Source organism: Zeugodacus cucurbitae, chromosome 4 (assembly GCF_028554725.1).
Source record: "Zeugodacus cucurbitae isolate PBARC_wt_2022May chromosome 4, idZeuCucr1.2, whole genome shotgun sequence".
In the NCBI taxonomy this organism is placed as follows: Eukaryota; Metazoa; Arthropoda; class Insecta; order Diptera; family Tephritidae; genus Zeugodacus; species Zeugodacus cucurbitae.
Window position 1 is genome coordinate 40,070,417 of NC_071669.1, and position 21,869 is coordinate 40,092,285.

Consider the following 21,869-nt stretch of genomic DNA (forward strand, 5'->3'; position numbering starts at 1 on the left):
ACATCGGCTCCGCGATTAAAGCCGAGTTAACAACAGCACGACAATTGTTTTTCTTTTCACTGTTCGGTGCCAATTAGTGATACCAAGCGAAACCAGGTCGCTCTCCACCTACTCTTTCCAACGAAGGAGAGTTCATTCATTTTCCTCTGCTTCCCCAGTGCTCTAATCCATCCAGACAAGTTATCCTTGCCAGTGTAGCTGCTGTTTCTTGATACGCTGAACTATATCAATGTCCGCACAGCATAGCAGGATAAAGGATTTGTAGATTTTGGCTTTAGTTCGTAGAGAGAGGACTTTACTTTTCAGTTGTCTACTCAGTCTGCGTTGCATCTCAAGGCTGCCATTGTTGCTGGTGTTAAAGCTGATTCCACGATAAATGGATTAGCTTTGCTTTTATATCCAATAGAGTTTTTATAGAGGGATATAGAAAATATTTCGAGCAAAATCAGTCGTAACTACTTTTAATTTTATAAGTGCAAATAATGTTTTTTCATACAAAACATATTTCATGGATTTCTTTTTGACAACCCATGATATAGAATAATACTACAAATATATGTACACATTGAACTTTGGCTTATGCATATCAATAACAATAACAACAACGGCATTAATAATGCGCCAAAGCGAATGATATTTGCACACGTGAAATGCGCGAACGATTAAGAGTTTATTGCCTTATCGCGTTGATTGCCCTGTTGTGTTGATGCACATTCAACAGCTGGTCAAGCTGTTGCGAGGCTAATCTAATTTTACACAAAAAGTAAGCAACGTCAGATAGCAAGTAGAAACTAAAACAAATACAAACAAAGAGCCTTTCAAAACCTTTCAGCAGGTTTGCAGTTAAGGTCAAAATCAAGATTTTCGCTTGTTATTATTAGCAAATTGTGTTGGTGTTGTTGTCGAAAATTATATATGCCCATGAATATATCCATTAACAATTATCAATTAACGGGATTCAATGACCACACGGTTCATTGGCAAATGACATATGATCGAGCCAATTTTGCTTTAACTCACACATACCTATCTATAAACGCTTGGTCCTTTTAAAAGAGCGATAACATATGCTATCATAATTAATATTGGTAGTGCAAAATCGTGATGAATATCCCAGCAATACAGGTATATGACGCTTAATATGTTGAACTCCCTAGAAGGTAAATTAATACTCTGGAGGAGAGTGGGAGGTGTTGGAATTTCGCAAAGATATTACATTGTGCTATGCAAAGTTCATATCTTACACACACATATTATTTGCACGTCTTAGTTTGAGCGCCAATTCAGTCACCTGTAATTGATATGTGATATTTCTTAATTTTAATTAAGTCAAAGTAGCTCATAGTAATATAGACATATACATACAAATACACCTGCGCACATTTGCTAGTTATATAGTTTATTTCCCCGAATAGGTATCCGATTTGCATTTCAGTTATAATTAAATCAGAAGGATAATTACTTAGGAGTCCCTTTGAGGTTAATATTTCTATTTGGCTTTTGATTATTATCTCAGGAGCTAAGCGAATTTACGTTATCGAGTCACAATTTGATAATCAGTGTGATATGTAATATGGCGTAATATTAGCAAACATTTTTATACTCTCGCAACATGTTGCTACGATAGTATTATAGTTTTGTTCACCTAACGGTTACTTGTAATACCTAAAACTAAAAAAGTTAAATATAGGTTTATATATACCAAAGTGATCAGGGTGACGAGTAAATTCGAAATCCGGATGTCTGTCTGTTCGTCCGTCGGTCCGTCCTTCTGTGCAACGATTCTATAGTTTAAAAATGGATGAAATCGGTTAACAATCACCCCTATTTTCCATATTCCAGAATTTTGTAGTCTATCTACCTATCTGATCCGTTCACTATATTGAATGGTACGAACGAAACGAAACTTTGCACAAATACTGAAACTTAAAAATCCCCGAAATGGGACCATAACTTTTCAAAGCCCCAGATATCAAATATGAAGACCTCAGAGCTTATGGGTAATTTTTTATCGATAATATCGGTAAGTGTCTCAGATATTCAAAAGAAATACAAAATCTGTAATCTGTCCTAAAAATGTACAAAATCTGTTTATAACTCCCCTAACTCCCATATACCACATAAACGAATTTTCAAAAATATGGTGGGCTTTATTCCGCATATATCGGTTAATATGTAAGATATCTTATTAAAATTAAATGAACGTATAGTCTTGGAAATACTGTAGCTTGGTGATGAAAATGAGTGAAATCGGTTCGGGAATTTTCTCAGCCCTCATATACTATATGTACTGTACTGTTTACACCCGAACTTAGCCCTTTCTTACTTCTTTTTAGAGTACATTTTACAGTTTTATTTACAACTGCTAAGAAAGTTTGATAGTTTCATTATGTTATCTTTCTCCATTTCTTTTTTATGACGCAACGTGTTTCAATTTCTATAATATATCATTCTTTGACTAATATAGTAGTCGGAGTTGAAGTCTAATTTAATATCGACCAAATTCTCTGGGCATACGAAGCTAACGGTGAAGCTGTTGACATTACAAAAAATCGATTTCATCAACAAGTTTTAGCAAATATTAAATTTGATAAAATAAATTCGAATAAAAAGCGTCGATTTATTTGAAACATTGCTAAGTAGATATTAGTTTTCAAAAAATTCTTAATGGACTATAATGTTAATGCCAGAAAATTCTTTAAATTTTCACTTCAATACGGCTCGCAATGCAATCGCTTTGCCCTTGATTAAGCTATTAAATAACAGTGAGTGCATCAATTTCCCTCAAAAGGCACGTCTAATATACAAATACACCACTAACGGCATTTATACTTCTGCTGCAACTGACAACACTTCAACTGATGCCCGTTTTTGTTATTGTGCTAATGCTAGCGGTTTAACGGTGTTGCTAGTTACTTAATTGCTGCACCCATAGCCAGTACGAACACACAAACACGCACAGATGCACGAACAGACGTTTGTATGTGCCGCGCGCAACAAGCAACTACATTAATCTCGTTTAATGCCAAACAAATTGATTTATTCTTATATACGTTTACTGCTCTACCCATACATACAAACTAATTTTTTCTTTGTGCTTTTTATACATTTCTCCTATTGTATTGACGCATTTCTTTGTTGATATGTCGTCGTCGCGACACGGTACCTTGATACTGTCACAATACACCGTCGCTGATGTAGACGCTTTGATAGAGTGACAACGAGGTATGAGAGGGATGTGTATTAGTGGTGGAGATGGTGGCAGTTGGGCTAGTGTTTAATAAATTCAATTGTACTAAGCGCAATTTATTGCACATTGTCGTTCAACGCTAATGACGTCCGTCCCACACTTCATACACCTACGCATACTTATGATATGAATTAATTAAAAAAATTCGCGAAGTGATGAGCACTTTTAGCAAAGATTATTTTTGTTTGATATAATTCAAAACTATAAAATCTGTAAATTTTTATTTATTTTGAATTTTTTTTAAATGCATACATATAGCCGCTACAAGTAACTCATACGCACTGTAGAGCAGTTTCGACCATGGCGTATGAGTTACCTCAAGCAAGCAAAACGAGAACTATTATGCAGATAAAGCTTCTCAAGATAAATTAATACATTTTAGACATATTTGAAAAAAGGAGCTTATGTGCTGTTGGATCTCTTCTTAGAATATTTGTCCACGCATACCCCATTTTATTTTGTGGATTTCGGCTCATAGGGGTGTTTGGTTTGTGTGTGTCCATAAGTCAGTGTTAGAAACGTGACGGTGACGGGCCAGAAAATGTGGCAAATGTTGCGACGCATCGATTTGTGAAAACTTACAGCTTTTGGATGGCGAGATTCCATGTTTCGCAACCATATAAAATGGTTGACTTAACGCTGGAATTGAATAGTTTTATTTTGGTACATTGCTCAATGATGGTTGAGCTCCAAACCAAATTTAGGGCACCGAAAGCTTGCTGGGCTTTTTTATACTGTTGGTGAGGTCTTCCTTTGATCCTATGACATCTACCTTTGCTTTCGCCAATGTTAATTTTGTGATCTACTTTCTTTCCAGTTTCTTGCACCACTCCGTGGCGAATCCCACTTATGGGTCAAAAGCCATGTCTCAATAAATACTCGATTTCAATGAAAATTGGTACATAATACTTCCTAGACACCCTGATGACACGGATGGAAAATAAGCGAAATCGGTTCACAACCACGACTCCTTCCCATATAACTTAATTTTGAATTCCATCTGATTTCTTCACTTTATAATATATACATAATAATATACATTGCTGTATATCGTCTGTGGCTTCACTTTTGGAAAAATTGTCGAAATCGGACTATACGAAATCGAATATGAAAAACTCAGTTCCTTAGGTTAATTTTTCATCGAAAATATTTAAATCTCTCGGATATTTGTATGTAATTCAGAGGCAATCTTTTTCATCCAATAGTGTGTCTCTGTACCTTCTTCTTCTTGACTGGCGTAGACACCGCTTACGCGGTTATAGACGAGTCCAAAACAGCGCGCCATGTATCCCTTCTTCTGGCAGTTTGGCCCCAATTGCTTATACCAAGCGAAGCCAGGTCCCTCTCCACTGGTCCTTCCATCGGAGTGGAGGTTTCCCCCTTCCTCGGCTTCCACCAGCCGGTACTGCATCGAATACTTTCAGAGCTGGAGCACTTTCATCCATTCGAACAACATGGCCTAGCCAGCGTAGCCGCTGTTTTTTTATTCGCTGGACTATGTCTATGTCGTCGAATAACACATACAGCTCATCGTTCCATCGTCTGCGGTATTCGCCGTTGCCAATGTTTAAGGGGCCATAAATCTTCCGCTAAACCTTTCTCTCGAAAACTCCTAGTGCCGTCTCATCGGATGTTGACATCGTCCACGCTTCTGCACCGTAAAGTAGGACGGGAATAATGAGGGACTTGTAGAGTTTGGTTTTTGTTCGTCGAGAGAGGACTTTACTTTTCAATTGCCTACTTAGTCCATAGTAGCACCTGTTGGCAAGAGTGATTCTGCGTTGGATTTCCAGGCTGACATTGTTATTGCTGTTAATGCTGGTTCCCAGGTAGACGAAATTATCTACAACTTCAAAGTTATGACTGTCAACAGTGACGTGGGAGCCAGGAGATATTTCGTCTTGTCCTCGTTCACCAACAGACCCATACGCTTCGCTTCCTTATCCAGTCTGGAAAAAGCAGAACTAACGGCGCGGGTGTTGTTTCCAATGATATCGATATCATCGGCGTACGCCAGTAGCTGTACACTCTTATAGAACATTGTACCTTCCCTGTTTAGCTCTGCAGCTCGTATTATTTTCTCCAGCATCAGGTTAAAGAAATCACACGAGAGTGAGTCACCTTGTCTGAAACCTAGTCTGGTATCGAACGGCTCGGAGAGGTCCTTCCCGATCCTCACGGGGCTTTTGGTGTTGCTCAACGTCAGCTTACACAGCCGTATTAGTTTTGCGGGGATACCAAATTCAGACATCGCGGCATAAAGGCAGCTCCTTTTCGTGCTGTCGAAAGCAGCTTTAAAGTCGACAAAGAGATGGTGTGTGTCGATCCTATTTTCACGGGTCTTCTCCAAAATTTTGCGCATGGTGAATATCTGGTCTGTTGTTGATTTTCCAGGTCTAAAGCCACACTGATAAGGTCCAATCAGTTTGTTGACGGTGGGCTTTAGTCTTTCACACAAGACTAAATCGCCTTATACGCGATGTTGAGGAGGCTTATCCCACGGTAATTGGCGCAAATTGTGGGGTCTCCCTTTTTGTGTATTGGGCAGAGTACACTGAGATTCCAATCGTCAGGCATGCTTTCTTCCAACCATATTCTGCAAAGAAGCTGATGCAAGCACCTTATCTGCTCTTCGCCGCCGTATTTGAATAGCTCGGCCCATAATCCATCGGACCCCGCCGCCTTATTGTTCTTCAAGCGGGTAATTGCTATTCGAATTTCTTCACGGTCGGGCAATGGAACATCTGCTCCATCGTCGTCGATTGGGCCTGTCGGCCAGCTTGTCAAGCTCTTCATACTCACGCATTTCGGCCTCTTTCTGTTTTTGTCTGCAAATGCGTCTCGCTTCCCTCTTCAGCTCTCGATATCTTTCCCATCCCGCTCGTGTTGCGGTCGATCGCAACGTTGCGAGGTAGGCAGTCTGTTTTCTCTCCACTGCGAGACGACAATCCTCATCATACCAGCTGTTTTTCTGGCTTTTCCGAAAACCAATGGTTTCGGTTGCAGCTGTACGTAAGGAGTTTGATATGCCGTCCCACAGCTCCCTTATACCGAGATGCTGATGAGTGCTCTCAGAGAGCAGGAGTGCAAGTCGAGTAGAAAATCGTTCGGCTGTCGGTTGTGATTGCAGCTTCTCGATGTCGAACCTTCCTTGTGTTTGTTGACGTGTGCACTTTTCTACACAGAGGCGGGTGCGTATTTTAGCTGCTACAAGATAGTGGTCCGAGTCGATGTTGGGACCACGCAGCGTACGCACATCAGAAACACTGGAGACATGTCGTCCATCTATCACAACATGATCGATCTGGTTGCGATGGATTTTCTTATGCTGGAATCTAGTACTACAGACGACCATATTTCGGGCCCCGGCGAAGTCGATCAGCCTCAGACCGTTTGGTGATGTTTCGTCATGGAGGCTGAATTTTCCGACTGTTGTGCCAAAGACACCTTCTTTACCCACCCTAGCGTTGAAATCGCCAAGCACGATTTTGACATCGTGGCGGGGGCAGCGCTCATAGGTACGTTCTAGGCGCTCATAGAAGGTATCTTTGATCACTTCGTCCTTCTCTTCTGTCGGGGCGTGGGCGCAAATCAGCGATATGTTGAAGAACCTCGCTTTGATGCGGATTGTGGCTAGACGTTCATCCACCGGAGTGAATGCCAGGACTCGGCGACGGAGTCTCTCTCCCACCACGAATCCCACACCGAATTTGCGCTCCTTTATATGACCGCTGTAGTAGATGTCACAAGGACCCACCTTCTTCCGTCCTTGTCCCAACCATCGCATTTCTTGGATTGCGGTGATGTCAGCCTTTACTCTTACGAGGACATCAACCAGCTGGGCAGAGGCACCTTCCCAATTAAGGGTCCGGACATTCCAGGTACATGCCCTTAAATCGTAGTCCTTTAAACGTTTGCAGTGGTCGTCATCGAAATTGGGGTCTCTCATCCGAGGCTGTTTTGTTCTTTTCATTGGGGGGGTGTTTTTATGTGGTGGGTCCCAAACCCTACGCACAACCGCGAAGCGGGTTTCGCCTTCTCACTTTAGCTCGCCTCCAAACGGATGTCTGTTGGCTACCCAGAGGATACTTGGTTTAAGACCGGAAGTCGTGAGCTGCTTGAGCCACATGTAAAAGAATCGTTCCTGGCCATTCCCAAGTGAATGACAGTCAGCAACTTTCCTCACTTACGTGAACTTCTACATATGACTCCATCCTCCATCTCTGTACCAAAAATTATTAAAATCGGGTCATAACCTTCCTTCGCTTCCATATACCAGATTACAGGTTTTACAAAAATACTGTGTTCTTTATTCCACATATATCGGTTAAAATGTGAGATATCTTACAAAAATTAAGTGAGCGTATAGTCTTGGATGTAGTGTACCTTGGTAGTGAAAATGAGAGAAATCGGTTCAGAAATTACCTAAGTCCACATATACTATATATGATGATTTTCGATATTCTAGTGGACTTTATGCCATATATTGTCAAATTGTGTGTTATCTTAATAAAACTATATCAATAAATTTCGAGAGTATAAAATGTTCGGTTGCACTCGAACTTAACCTTTCATTACTTGTTTTTTAAAGATGACAGTACAAAAGCATATAAATGTGGCCAATAGACATTAATATTTAACTTTTTAACCCGAAAATAATATTCATTCGGCAATCATATTTGAACGAAAGTTTATTATTAACTTCACATGTCTATTACAGGTGATCATTATGTAAAGTAATGAGGCTAAAATAAAATTTCAGGCACTTTCAATTTATATTCATTCATTAATATTTAATAAGATTGCCAATACAGCACAAGTTTTTGCAAAAGTTAATTCAGTTTACTTTTCTTACATCTTTTGCGATTCATGCTAAAAAAGTGTCAGCTTGTACGACTAACACAGTGCGCACATAATAAAACATTTTCCTATGTATACAAATAATGAAATATAGTTATTAAGGCGTTAAAGCAAGAATGCACCTTTGGCGCACCCTTTTAAAATATTCCATACAATTTTAATGATCATACTATTTTCAGCTATGCAATCCGATATGAAATGAAACGAACACCCGCCCAACTTATTTTTAACTCCCTCTAGTGAGCATAAACCGCAAACTTCTTACTTATGTCCTTTAAGCGCTTGTGTGCATGTGTAAGTATCTATATTGTATGCTCAGAAATTTTACAAGCCCTTTATATGCTATAAACTTTATATATTTTTAAATACATATTTACTTTGAACTTTTTAGTGCAAGTGAAACTGCTTTGCAGAAGCTCTGCATGTGAGGACAATGACTCCTGAGAGCAACCAGAAATGCAACGAAACCACATGAGAGTGTATGCGAAGTTGGGCTGCTGAGCGGTTGGCAGTAAAGAGAAAATCTATAGGAGGAGAGAAATAGTTTAAAATGTAGAACAATAATGTATTTTTTATTTTTGAAATGTTCTATCGGTGTTGCAAAATCTTCGACAGTGATAATTTTAAACAAAATGCCATACAAAATTCCAAAATGAAGTATTTAGTAATTCCATTTTTGTAACAAAAATGTTTTAAACATTTGATCATTTGACTAAGCCTTAATATATATATTATAATTAGATATAAATAAATATTGGTTTTGCTTTCAAATACAACTTATGGCAACTCTGAACGTAGGTTAATGTTATTTTAAATAAGACATTAAGAACTGCTCTCAAATATATTAAAAAGCGTCGCGCCTTCAGCAGCAATCTCTAGCAAAAAGGAGAGCGAAGGATATGGTGTGAGCATAACGGAGAGATAGCCACTGGGAGCGTATTGTTTGCAGATATTTTGCAGACTTGCAGCTTTTGCCGGCCAAAGCTATATAAAGAAGCCGCATAATGAAAACAAAGTCATAGGCCGCCATAGAGCGTTAGTGTTTACACTGAAAACGTTTAAAGGACACAATAAAAAGAAATACAATAAATACAATAAATACGCTAGAAGTGTGCAAAAAAACGAAGAAAATAAGAAAATAAAAATAAAGAAGTTACAAGAAAGTGCATAAACTACTACAAGTGCGCTCGAAAAATTGTCTGATTGCTTAAGATATTTCAAATCAAATTAAGTTATGAAAAGTGGCAAGTAATATAATCGACTCCATTAAAGTATTTAAGTAAAACATTCCAAAATAACCGCAATGGGTACCTTGCATGTCTGCTTCGCCGATGTGCCGCACTACACAAGCGCCACCTCAGCCTTAGCAGCCTCAACCCTATGCACCACCAACTCAACTGGAGCCCCGTATGAGCTGAATGGTGTTAACGCCGGCGACAGTAATAGCGCGACAACAATGACGTTGCATACCGATCTGAACAAGGACACGCCGCCATGCAGCCTATCGCCTGGTGCCGCCAGCAGTACGCACAGCATTTCGCCAACTCCGCGCTATGAACGCAACATGAGTTTCTTTCAGCAACTCAGTCGCCGCTTTGGACTGCTGCGCTCCAGCGATGACCCAGTTTTCAGTGCCGCCGAAGATGACTCGACCGATTCGTGCTCGTCGAATATCGTTGCAATGCCAACCGTGCAGCGTTCAACCGGTGCAATGGGTACGTCATCGCCGCCAAATGGCGGTAATGCGGCAAACGCCAGCAACGGCTCTAACTGCGCTGGGACACGCTTGGAAATAGGTGACGCCTGCATGAAGGACGGTCACGGCTCAAGCAGTGAACACATATCGTGCGCTTCCAGCGAGACAAGCAGCACCGTCGACATTGACGAACAACAACAACAACAACAGCGACATTCACCAACAATAACAACCACAAACTCGACAGCGGCCAAAGAGCGACGCTCCAGTGCACGCGCCAGCTTCTCGCGTCTGCATCGTCGCTCCACCTCTTCCATTCGACGCGCATTCGAAAGTTTCTCACTATCATCACGTTCGCTATCGTGTAGCGGAGCCAATGCGGCCACAAGCGTCGACACACCTCACAACGCCCATCCACGCAGTGCCACCAACAATACACCCATCAAATCGGCACTGAAATATAATTCCAATGCGGAGCTGAATAGAAAGGCACAGGCTGGCACCTCGAATTCGGCAACCAGCTTACACTTGTCAGCAGCATCAGCCTCAGCTACGTCATCGGCGGCATTAAAGTCCTCGAAGGGCAAAACGAAGCCACCACCACAACGCATACTCCGTCAGCCAGTCTCCTATACGTATCTGAAGGGTATATCCGGTCTGCCGACACAACGAGTGCCTCGCAGCGCTGTCTGCTGTCAATATGCAAGGCGTTGAAGGCGAGACGGCAAAATTATTTAATTCACTGTAGCTGCGGCAACGATGCCGACGTCGTCTACGAAATTAGTTAGACACCGACAAAGTGTTCATTGTTACATACATACATACACAAATTGAAGCGTTTGCAAAAGATGAGATGTGAAGATACGATTATTCGACTAGTTGATTGTTCGAGCGTTTATTGTTGTTGGTTCGCATTGAAGTGACGTATAATCCATAGTAGAAGGTTTCTCCAAGTAAACAAATACATACACACGCGTAGTCCGTATGTTAGTCTGTCATGCGTATAATAATAATGTGAAGAGGAAAGCGAAATAATTATTAAGTACATAAGTCGAGCTATTTATAACTTTCATCATAAATACATATATGTATATATATATATAAGCGTCAACATAAAATTCACTCACACACATACACGCATACGCAACAATACACAGAGTGCGTAGATTTTGTATAAGTATATGAGTGTATTCGGAACACAGGCACACATTTATAAGTAGTCATAAATTAACATTTAAATCCATACACACACAACAGCATCATTCATGCGTCATTTCATTCCCTTTTGCTTTGTTCTTCGATTGCATCAAAAAAAACTGTGATAAATATCATTTTCATATCGGATGTAAACCCTAGCAATGCCAGCATTGAGCATAATATTTTTCAAAAATATTTATTAAATTAATTAAATAAAAAATTCTTAAGAATAAAATACATATATGACCTTACCAAAAATTAGTTTATTTTGCTATTGTTTACTTTGTATGTAATTAGCAGTGCATATCAAAACCCATAAATACAGCAGTAATCCTGAAATAGCAAACAGATTAATCGTCAAGCCAGTTCGTTGTATTGAAATTTTCGTTAATTCGAGTACTCACTTAGAGGTATGTTTTGCAATAAAAATTAGTTAAATTTCCTAAAATTGCAACATAATAAATTATTCGTGAAAAACATTACAGAACAATTCAAATGTTGCTTTAAAGAAAATAATGTGTAATGTCAAACTATTTTTTAGAATTTATCGGATAAATTATTCAAAAATGGACCAATTCAGGAAATTCTCCACTACTGAATGTTTTCTTTTTGTAGCTGCAGCTCATATTTTTCAAAGGTTTTCCTTTTAAATTCTAACATCTTTTTTGGGCTTTCTATGAATTTCAATATTATTTTCTACTTTAGTTTTACTTTGCACATGCTTTTAGAAAGCGAAAGTAATACAAATCTTTTTTGAACTCTATCGTGGTAAATGACTTTATTTTATTTTAAACTCTTTCTCTGTCTTCTTCATATTGTTCGTTAAACCGAGTGATATTTTGTCCATATATGAACTTTTATTACAGAAATAAACCATCATTATAATATAAGGACTAGGATATTGAATTTGGAATCAATCTAATATAACCTCATTTTAAAAAACAAAAGGTTTTCAATTTTAAATAAAAAACGTCACACATTTCAATTAAATTATTGTTTTTTTTCATTAAACTTCGTTGCATTATTATACAATATATCCATCATAACCTCAATTCACGATGCTAAAATTATGCATTTATATGTCTGCCGACACTAGACATATGCGTGAGACACGTTTGTTTTGTTTTCATTTTTATTTTAGACAGACTGTTAATACATTCAATTAAAATTTATATCAATTTTTCTGAAAAAAAATATATTCAAAGTAACATTTTGCTTACAAACCTTTTCGAAATATGCGCTGTAAAATTACTAATAAATATTATAAATAGATTACTAGAAAATAATAATAATCAGTCTGACAAATACATATGAATAATCTCAAAAATTTTCAAAATCCTTAAAATCAATACACTTAAAGGCACTACAATAGCCAAGATTTCAAGAAGCCATATGACACCTACTAAACATAAATATATTTACATTTATTCACGAAATTGCGATTGAGCGTACACTTTTAATTAATATTTGTAGCAACACGAAATTGACGACTTTATACAGCAACAACAATAATATTGCATAGAAACTCCAGTGAAACGTATTAAAGGAACTTACATACATATATTATATACAAATAAATAAACGTATTGATATTTGCTCTCATACATACATATGTACTTTGTAGACAGATTTATACTGCCAAATATTAAATGCACTACAAGCGAAATTATATACAAACCTACGTACACCAACAAGTTTCCATAAAAAAAATTATTAAAATTATTACGGTACATATGCACGAAAGCTTTCGAAGATTTCTATAACAATAACAGAACTATTATATAGTCCAATAAAAATCAATAAAAAGCCTTATACATAAAATTCTGGTTTATAATTGCAATTTTTCAAAAAAATATTTATACTAGTATGACGTTTTGTGGAAAGGTAAGTGCCAGTGAGGGGTCTTGAGTTGTTGGTAAAAAATCTTTGTTTTCTCCTTTTATTCCAGTGTAAAATTATAAGCCTGTATGCCTTTTCCAAAACTGATGATGTCGAACCATGATTCCTGTACACCTCAATATGCTGAATATATTCATTAAAGTCTCGTTTAACATATTCGATCTCATAGTCAGCCAATTAAGGAAGCCCTGGTTAACATATATCGACTATTTATGGAATGGTATTAATCCCTGTCCTCGCAAGTTCATATTTCACTTTATACCCTAACCTACATTTCGTTTAGCAATATATTGTAGCTTGCAATAACGGAACGAAATATTCACATCGAAATACCTTACATTGACTTCATTCAAGATACATTGGGGTTTCCTCGAACTATCGTTTGCTGGACAGAATCAAACTGTGTTCGAAATTATTGTTATCTGTGCAGCATGTCGAGAGAGTTTCTTTGTTGATTTTTACAAATATCAGGCAATTGAAAACCAAATGAAATTTAATGGAAACATGAAAACATATAAATTTTACGCTCAGAAAGAGAGTAGTATAAAAAGTGCTCAATCTGTTATCAAACAACAAACACTGATAAGAAGTAATGTGAATATCTGAAAATATTTCTCTCACGTTACTGATTTTTTGTTTATGAGTTTTTAACTTTACTGTGTGTGTGTGTCTCTATGTAGTCACATAATGGAATCTGTCAGTAGACTCTAGTTTACTGCAATTTCTAAAGATGGAGCGGTCTCCCTTAAAAATATATTTCCTTATCTAGCTATTAAGAGATCTTCTACTTTTACACGTTTAGAAACCGCGTTTAAGGGGTTAGGGGTAGTCAGGATTTACAAAAAATCAATTTTTTTTTTATATTTCTCGTTACGTGTAGTTGATCCGATAATTACTTTTCGCCTTATTCGACAAATATCAAAGAGCGCTCTGGCACTCCAAACGCTAGCGTTTTTCGCAAAACTGTGTTTATTGAACTGATAACAACTGTAACTTGAAAACCGGTTAGTAGATTTTAATGAAATTTATACAGATTTTAGAATACATAAAAACCTAGAAAAAAATTTACTGAGGCCGAAAAAAAACAATAAAGCTTCGACCAGCCCCAATATCTATTTATAAAACTAATGTTTTTATCCGATTGATTTTAGATAAATCTCCAAGGACTTATGATTGTCACATAAAAGCTATAACTTTGGAAATTATATTTTTTTTTTCAAATTTTCGTGACGTCAGTTCAAAACAATATGTAATAATTCCAATTCAGTTCAGTGATTCTCTTCAAATATGTATGTTGAGGCCAAATTATAACTGATGCATGATCTGATAATGCCCACTGTTTGTTCGATTTGTTACTCGTCAAATTATGATGAGTCAATAGCCTTGTTATTTATAATGCCCAGTTTCACAAACAACAAAAATCTGCCTTCTTCCTCTAATATACAGGATATATTCTTTTATAGATGCCCACTGTACAATTTTTTCGATGTTCTCACTTTAAAGATTTTAAATTTTCTTAACAGCAGAGTTGCATAGCACCGCCAATAAAAATACTTTGAAATCACTTTGGTCCACTTATCGAAAAGTTTTTACTCAAAAGGCACACAAATAATATGTTCGTGGGATATGAGGAGGACAAAAGTCTTTGACCGCCGATCAATGCTCATACAATCAACATTGTGAATGTAGGCTTGTATTTGTTTTTGGCAACAAGAGAATATTCGGTAAGAGAATATTCGCGTTGTTCGCGGAAGTATGCGCATGTACTGTAGTAAGACATACATATGTATATATAAACTCGCACACAGTTAATATTATTTAATATTATATATATGTATGCACGACTGTGGCCTATTTAATTCTATTCGATATCGTTCTGATTGTTGTATTCACGCAGCGAAAACTTTCCGCTTCTCAATACAAAAAAAACTGCAATAATAATAAAATCCACTGACCTGATTTTTCTAAAATAAAATACCCTCACAACTTAATATAAGCTGTTCATCGATAATGCCCAGCACAATTCAATACAGATTATTTATCCATAAAACGAAGAAGTCTATAGCCAAAGCCGTAAAGAGTTTGTATGTATTTATACACGCTATTTAGTTAATTCTGAATCATGTATAGAAATGGAAATTTCTACATATTTGTAGTGGTCAAGAAGCTCAGATGGTTAGAGTACAGGAAGAGTATGTATGTTTCCGCTAAAAGCACTGTTCGTCATATGCGCCTACTTATTATTGTAGTTGAAACCAGACATATTACGATTCAATGAAGGCTTGAGATTTGCAAAGTAAACTGAAAACTACTTTAATAATCGCGGAGCATGGAATGGTATCAATTGAATACTTCAATTTAAATATACGCAGCGCAGCATTCATTTAGCTAGTTCAATCATAAGATCGGGAAGCATCATTTGGATATATGGGTACACAAGGAATATACCGAATTTTGATATTTCTTGTAACCAAATTGAATGCTATTAATTATTAGTCGTAGAACGTTTCATCAAATAACAGAGTTTCTGTGTGCACCAATAGACCGATTTTGCGCATTTTCAAGTTTTATAAAAGTGTCTCAAGATTTATTCAAGTTATCTGTTGTATGAACAGGTGGATCAATAATATATATATTGGACCAATCCCCCTAATTTTTTTGGTATATAGAACCTTCAATATATATAAACAATCGTCGATAGTTTGTAGCTCAAATAAAAGGTTTTGCGGATCAATCTACTCTCTTTCAATCGTAAGTTTAGTTCTTCAGAAAACTTTGACATTTTTATACTCTCGCAACAAAAGTTGCTAAGAGAGTATTATAGTTTTGTCCACATAACGGTTGTTTGTAAGTTCTAAAACTAAACGAGTTAGATATAGGGTTATATATACCAAAGTGGTCAGGGTGACGAGTAAAGTTCAAATCCGGATGTCTGTCTGTCCGTCCGTGCAAGCTGTAACTTGAGTAAAAATTAAGATAGTATCCAATGGAAGTCATTAAGGAAGTAACTGGGAAGCAGTTGGAAACATCTCTTAGAATTATCTGATATTAATGCTATTGATCTATCTGCTTTCCTGATAAACATTCAAAATTATTAGCGGTAAACATATGGACACGCGTTTTGTTTCCTTCTTTTATGTTTAATAACAAATAATGTATTTATAACAGTTATTTCCCACTTAAACCAGAAGTAAACTTTCTGGCAAGAACAAGCAGAGAAATGTCCAATCGTTTTTATTTCGGTATTTAGTCATTGAGATAGCTATTTTATACGAAAGCTAATACCAAGAAGTACTACTTCATATCAACCAAATCATCCATTAATGCGCAAATTCCGTAATGAAGGTCCACATTTCCATGAAATGATATTACGAGTATAGCTACTAGGTAGGTAAATTTTTGTTTCTATGCTTTAATTCTTTTTTAGTCAAATTACATTGCTTATGCAAGTACTGAGTATTATTTTAATAAATATAATCCAATTTATTGTATTAACTGACTCTAGATATGAGTTATATTAAGAGTGCTAATTAGAGTCAAGGCTTAATCGTGCAATAAGAATACCAAAGGTACGTCGCAAAATGTTGTTTATTACTACTTAAATGCGCACTTATTACTCACACTCATATAAAAATACATATGTCTATCCTCATTACTTGTATGTATGTTAGGTATGTGTGTACTACTCACTGTTTGCTTGTATTCATGTAGACTCTTATTTTACTCGGATGTAACCGAGGACATTTGTATGCTGTTTTATTTATACAAACACACACACACATCTATTCATACAGTTCCACATATGTAAATGGAAAATCGACGTCCTAGGCGTGATATGCTTGACTAGTCAACGCAGTGGTCAGTCAAAAAGGAATCTAGGTCAATGCATAAACTATGTTATATTGTATTAGTTCGTTAATGATATATGCTTATTTATTTCCAGTTGTGTGCCGAAGGGGAACAATGTCGCACCAATAATAATCTAGCAGATGATATAAAAAGCCATGCATGAAAATGAAATGTCCTTCTTCTCTACTTTATTTATGCATCTTTTATTTGATGCGTTTTGTATATCCTTACGCCAGCGAAAGCATACCATTTCAGAACTAAAAGTGAATGAAATTTATTACGCATTTGACTTCGGAGTCATATGTATGCACTAACGGATACTTCATTTTAAAACTTTCAATGATTGCTCCATGTTTGAAGCCTTCACGGCCCTAAGTCCTTCCTAACCCTAACAATCCTTCCTAAGACTAACCGATGTGTCTCATCTCCTCATCTCCTGTAACACAAATTACCTAAAACTTATACTTTAAAGGGGCCGAAGTGGATCATACACTTGTTTATAGATCATACAGCTTAGACTAATGTAAGAGAGTCCTTTGAATTTACTAACTTTTTGCAAGACGCAAATTTCCAGTTCACTTTTATAATTCACCGCCGCATTTTGAAAGCTTAATCGGGTACCCTTTCGTATAAATTGTGATTTTCAGTTGTTCATGCTTCGTCCTTAGTGTATTTAATAAAGCCACCACAAAACTGTCGTTGCTGTGCATAAAGAGTGCTGAGAATGCATATATATATGTATGTACATTGATAACTGTGGAATTATTTACATATGTATGTCAATATTCGGTTTACACATACATATAATCAATTCGCTGTTATAAAACGGAATACGTGACTTTCGGTCTGTCGCTGTACATCTGTTGACGTCACAATCTTGTAACCAAATAGACAAATACAAAGTCATGCATGGAAAATGATGATGATGATTGATTTTATGTAATGTTATAGACATACTTGCGTTGTCTCTGCGTATTAAATTATACAAATAATCGTGATATTGAAATTTTGAAATGATTTTACGTTTGAAAATTCGTCTCTTTCACTCATATGCAACACATTGTGACTATGTATCAAAGCACTAAGTAGTATTCTGCTTATACTATAGGTGAAACTATATCTACGTTACAGACTCTCATTGCAGCTTATATGTTTCAACTATGATAGAATAATCAAGAACGAAAAATATTATCACATGCTTACTTTATTTGAATAAAATTAGTTATATATTAACCGATACCCGACTTAAAGTCCACCAAAGGGGTGAATCCTCCGAAATATTTTCACGCATTTTATATTTGTATATAAAATCCGCTGGAATAACGAATGACATTATGTGTAGTATATACTAAATTGATTTTATCAAATATTAATTCCGATCACAATGTGTATCAGTCTGGTATCTGGTGACACTCATTAAAGGCATTGATACTTGATTTGTGTATTGTAGAGTGGAAGAACCTAAGGGAATTTAAAATTATATGCTATTTCACCTGAAAATCGGCTTTGTCACGCCCATGGTCGTAATTTCAATATATACAATGGTTGGAAGGTGGACATGCTTATTATCTTATATCTGACTCAAAGTGGGTTCTGAATAAGATATGACTAATTCATTTGTAGCTTTATGTGTCCGTAGCCATACCACTTTAGACAGTATGGAATGGATAGTAAAGTGCAAACTAAACTAAGCGGTGAAAGTTAAATGCGAAAAATTTTAATTTGTCAATAAAAAATATCTGTTGCAAAACATTAAATGTCGAAAATAGGGCAATAGGTTAATATTCGCGTGAAATAACATGCTTCAAACATATGGACACGAACAATTCGCCGCAAATATGAACATAAAGTTTAAGTTTGACACACTTCTCTTCATAAAATACTTCCAAATCACATACAAGTGTCAGTAAACACACTATTTTACATTCGAAATAAGCAAATAAACATTAACATAGTTTTTTGTTTACGAAATTCAACATCAAGTTTGAGATAATTAAATTTATTTACATAAATTCGTGGGCATAACCATAACAGAGCTGAGGAGCATGAGACCAATGGAATGAGTGTAAAGGTTAAAGTATTTCTTATCGCTTTGATCGCAAATACATTTGAGAATGCACACGTCACTTTCAACATCTCAATAAAACTCTGCCGTGATTAGCTTAATGTGATTTGCTGCAAAATTTTGATAACATCGGTCCTTCTCTTTAGTCTTTACCTTTATTTCTATAGTTTGGTTGGCTTTCAAATATATATTCGGATTTTAAGCTGACTAAAGCTCTTTTTATATTTTCCAAAGAAAAAAGTGTATGCCTCCTGGTTATAAATCCAAAATAAAGTATAACGGAATTTCCCAATACTCTTAGACTTTGCGCTGTTCTGGTGGCGTGAACTGTATGCGTATCTTTCGGGAGTACTTCCGCAAAACAATGAAAAATTTACCACCTATTATTCTCCGGAAGAGACATAAAAGTAATATATACAACAAAAAATTTGGCATGGAAACAATGAAATAAATGTATGTAAGTGTTAAGGGAAATCAGAACAAGTAAATAAACTGTTTATTTTCACACGTCATTTTAATGATTTCTTTTATGGTTCAACTGATTAAATGGAGAAGAGTAAACAAATAATCATTTTATGCTTGGAAATATCTACTCAAATGCGCAGGGTACTTTTGCCTGAGATATCTATGCCGAAATTAACCAGAAATTTTCAAATGTGTACTTATCTTTATAACCTGCGAATATTATTTTGTAAAATCAGTTATTTATCTAAAATGCGAAAGCAATCGTTTGTTGTTTTACTATAACACTTAACACGGGCGCGTGTGTTGAATGTTTGAGTACTACGCGGTAGATCGCGAGTTCAATACTGAAAACGGCAAAATTGTTTAATCAAGTGAAGTGTACTTATATCAATAACAAATAAATCAACGGTAAAACGCAGGACAACAAGTGTAATACTAATTACTGAAAACAGCACTTGAAACCTGTTGCTCTTACTGGTTTACCATAGGTGAAAAAGCTCGGCCCAAAACGCGTCTATTTCGAAATTGTCGATTATTGCCATCATATTTGCACATTATATATGTCTGCTAACAGTATGTCTCTATATATATTGATTGGCATTGAAAAAGAATAAGAACACTATGAAAAGCTCTAAACAGATAGAAAACTAAAGTTATCCACTAAGCAAGTTATTTTGGCAGGTGCGAAACAAAATGTTCAACAAGCTCCTCAAGCGGTTCCTTATTGTTGCGCTTCCTAATGTTAGTTGAGTATTTATGTGTGTGCATTTAAGTTCGACCGAAAGTAATTTATAACCGTTTAATTTCAATTGCAGCTTCTCTTCATCACAAATGAACACTTCGGCCACGCAGCTCTCACTGGCCAATGCAACATATGTTTTCAGAGTGATATCGCCTGCCTGGATGAACAGAACTTTGCTGCTTGCGTAGACGAGGCGCCGCTCAATGTGCGTACACCCTGCCCACCAAACACGGTGTGCACTGCTGATAAAGGTATATGTCAAGCCACCGCCCGAGGTGCTGTACCCGTGTGCTACGAAGATCAGTGTGGAACATGTGCATCTGCGCAAAAGAATTTCGCCTGTCTCGACGAGACTATCTATGCCATCTGCTATGATGGTCAAACACCAGAACCGAGTTCCATAGAATCGTGTTCCGTCGGATATGTATGCGATTTGAAAAACCCTAAAATTTGTTCGCCTGCGCTAACAGCGATTGTGAGTATAAATTTCATAATTAGTGGATAGGACTTCTGATTAAAGGAAAGAATTGTCGTAATCTAATATCTACGGGCCCTCCCTTTATTATTTATAGCCTTCGTGCACCATAAGATCAACAACAGATACAACAACCATTACAACAACTGATACAACAACAGATACAGCTATCGTTACAACAACTGATACCACAGCAGATACAACTACTGATACTACGACAATAACGTATACAACAACAGATAGTACAACTGAAGACCCAACTTATACAACAACTGATACTACGTCTAAAACTGATACAACTACAAATGCGACCCCTATCCCTACGACAACAACTGTGACAATAACCGATACAACAACTTTTAGAACAACAGGATCAACTAGACCACCTAGAGATGCAACAACATTTTGTGCTGAAACGGCCAAGCAAGGAAGATTTAGACAGGATGGTGATACAACATGTGCCAAGTATGTATATGTAGTACCAGTTTTCAATACGTTTCATCTAATAATTTAGTAAAGCTTCTAGTGTATAAGATTAGACACTATTTTTCAAGTATGCTAGTCATAACCTGAAATCAAACCTGTTTATAAAGTCAGTCAACCAATACCCAAACTGAGTTGAGCAACTTAAGTAGCCTTCGACCATAGTGAACATGCTTACATTTCTTTATAGAAAATGGTTTTACCCACAACTGTGGCTTTACTAACCCTTATCAAATTATGTATTTTCTGCTTTCAGATTTATTTACTGCTACCGTCTTGCTGGTCAATATTTGGGTCGTAAGTACGTTTGCCAGTACTATTTCAATGCAGTTACTCAAGAATGCCAAACGCAACGTCCGGATGATTGTTAATATTTATATTATTTAAAATAATTAATATTATATTATTTAAAATAACCGACAGATTTTCTCGAGATCATATGAAATAGATTGTACAATAAATTAACTCAACTATTAATTGCTTATATGTATATTTTAAAAATTGAGTTCTTTGAAAGTATTCTATCCGAGTAAATGTGGGAGATGACCTCTGAAATCCTTTTAAATAGTGATTAGTTCTTAGTCATTTTTGTACTTTGAAAGAAGTCCGCATTCAAATCAAAATATCGTAAGCACTTGGAAAATCTCTAGAATCCTATCCCAGTAAAGTGAAACTGGTTTACAAATACCCCAACTTCACTATACAAAAGGACAGTCCAATAAGTACTTAACTTCATCGCCTCATTTCTACACTATCCATAAAATTTTACTATCATACGAGTTATTGCCATCTGTTTGAAATATTTCAATTCAACGGAATTGAAAAGATAAAGAAGCACTCGTAATAATAATATTAAAAGCAAAACTTTTTTCTTAAAAAGCATAAATT

The 21,869-nt window shown here is 36.4% G+C and overlaps 2 protein-coding genes across 2 annotated transcripts; both read left to right on the forward strand.

Annotated features, from left to right (window-relative positions):
- The first annotated feature begins 8,893 nt into the window (after positions 1-8,893).
- On the forward strand, positions 8,894-10,928 carry LOC105214920 (uncharacterized). Its single transcript, XM_011188626.3, has one exon. The coding sequence runs from the start codon at positions 9,414-9,416 to the stop codon at positions 10,518-10,520; it is 1,107 nt and encodes a 368-aa protein (XP_011186928.1). The 5' UTR covers positions 8,894-9,413; the 3' UTR covers positions 10,521-10,928.
- Positions 10,929-19,427: 8,499 nt separating this feature from the next.
- LOC105214935 (mucin-5AC) lies at positions 19,428-21,352 on the forward strand. The gene is made up of 4 exons (XM_011188641.2): positions 19,428-20,022; positions 20,097-20,498; positions 20,596-20,963; positions 21,238-21,352. The coding sequence occupies exons 1-4, from the start codon at positions 19,975-19,977 to the stop codon at positions 21,350-21,352; spliced, it is 933 nt and encodes a 310-aa protein (XP_011186943.1). The 5' UTR covers positions 19,428-19,974.
- The last annotated feature ends 517 nt before the right edge of the window (positions 21,353-21,869 follow it).

Bases quoted from the DNA above. Each gene is read 5' to 3' on its own strand.
- LOC105214920 (XM_011188626.3), top strand. From the start codon at position 9,414: ATGGGTACCTTGCATGTCTGCTTCGCCGATGTGCCGCACTACACAAGC.
- LOC105214935 (XM_011188641.2), top strand. From the start codon at position 19,975: ATGTTCAACAAGCTCCTCAAGCGGTTCCTTATTGTTGCGCTTCCTAAT. The intron at 20,499-20,595 runs GTGAGTATAAAT...TATTATTTATAG, and splicing joins CGCCTGCGCTAACAGCGATT to CCTTCGTGCACCATAAGATC. The intron at 20,964-21,237 runs GTATGTATATGT...TTCTGCTTTCAG, and splicing joins GGTGATACAACATGTGCCAA to ATTTATTTACTGCTACCGTC.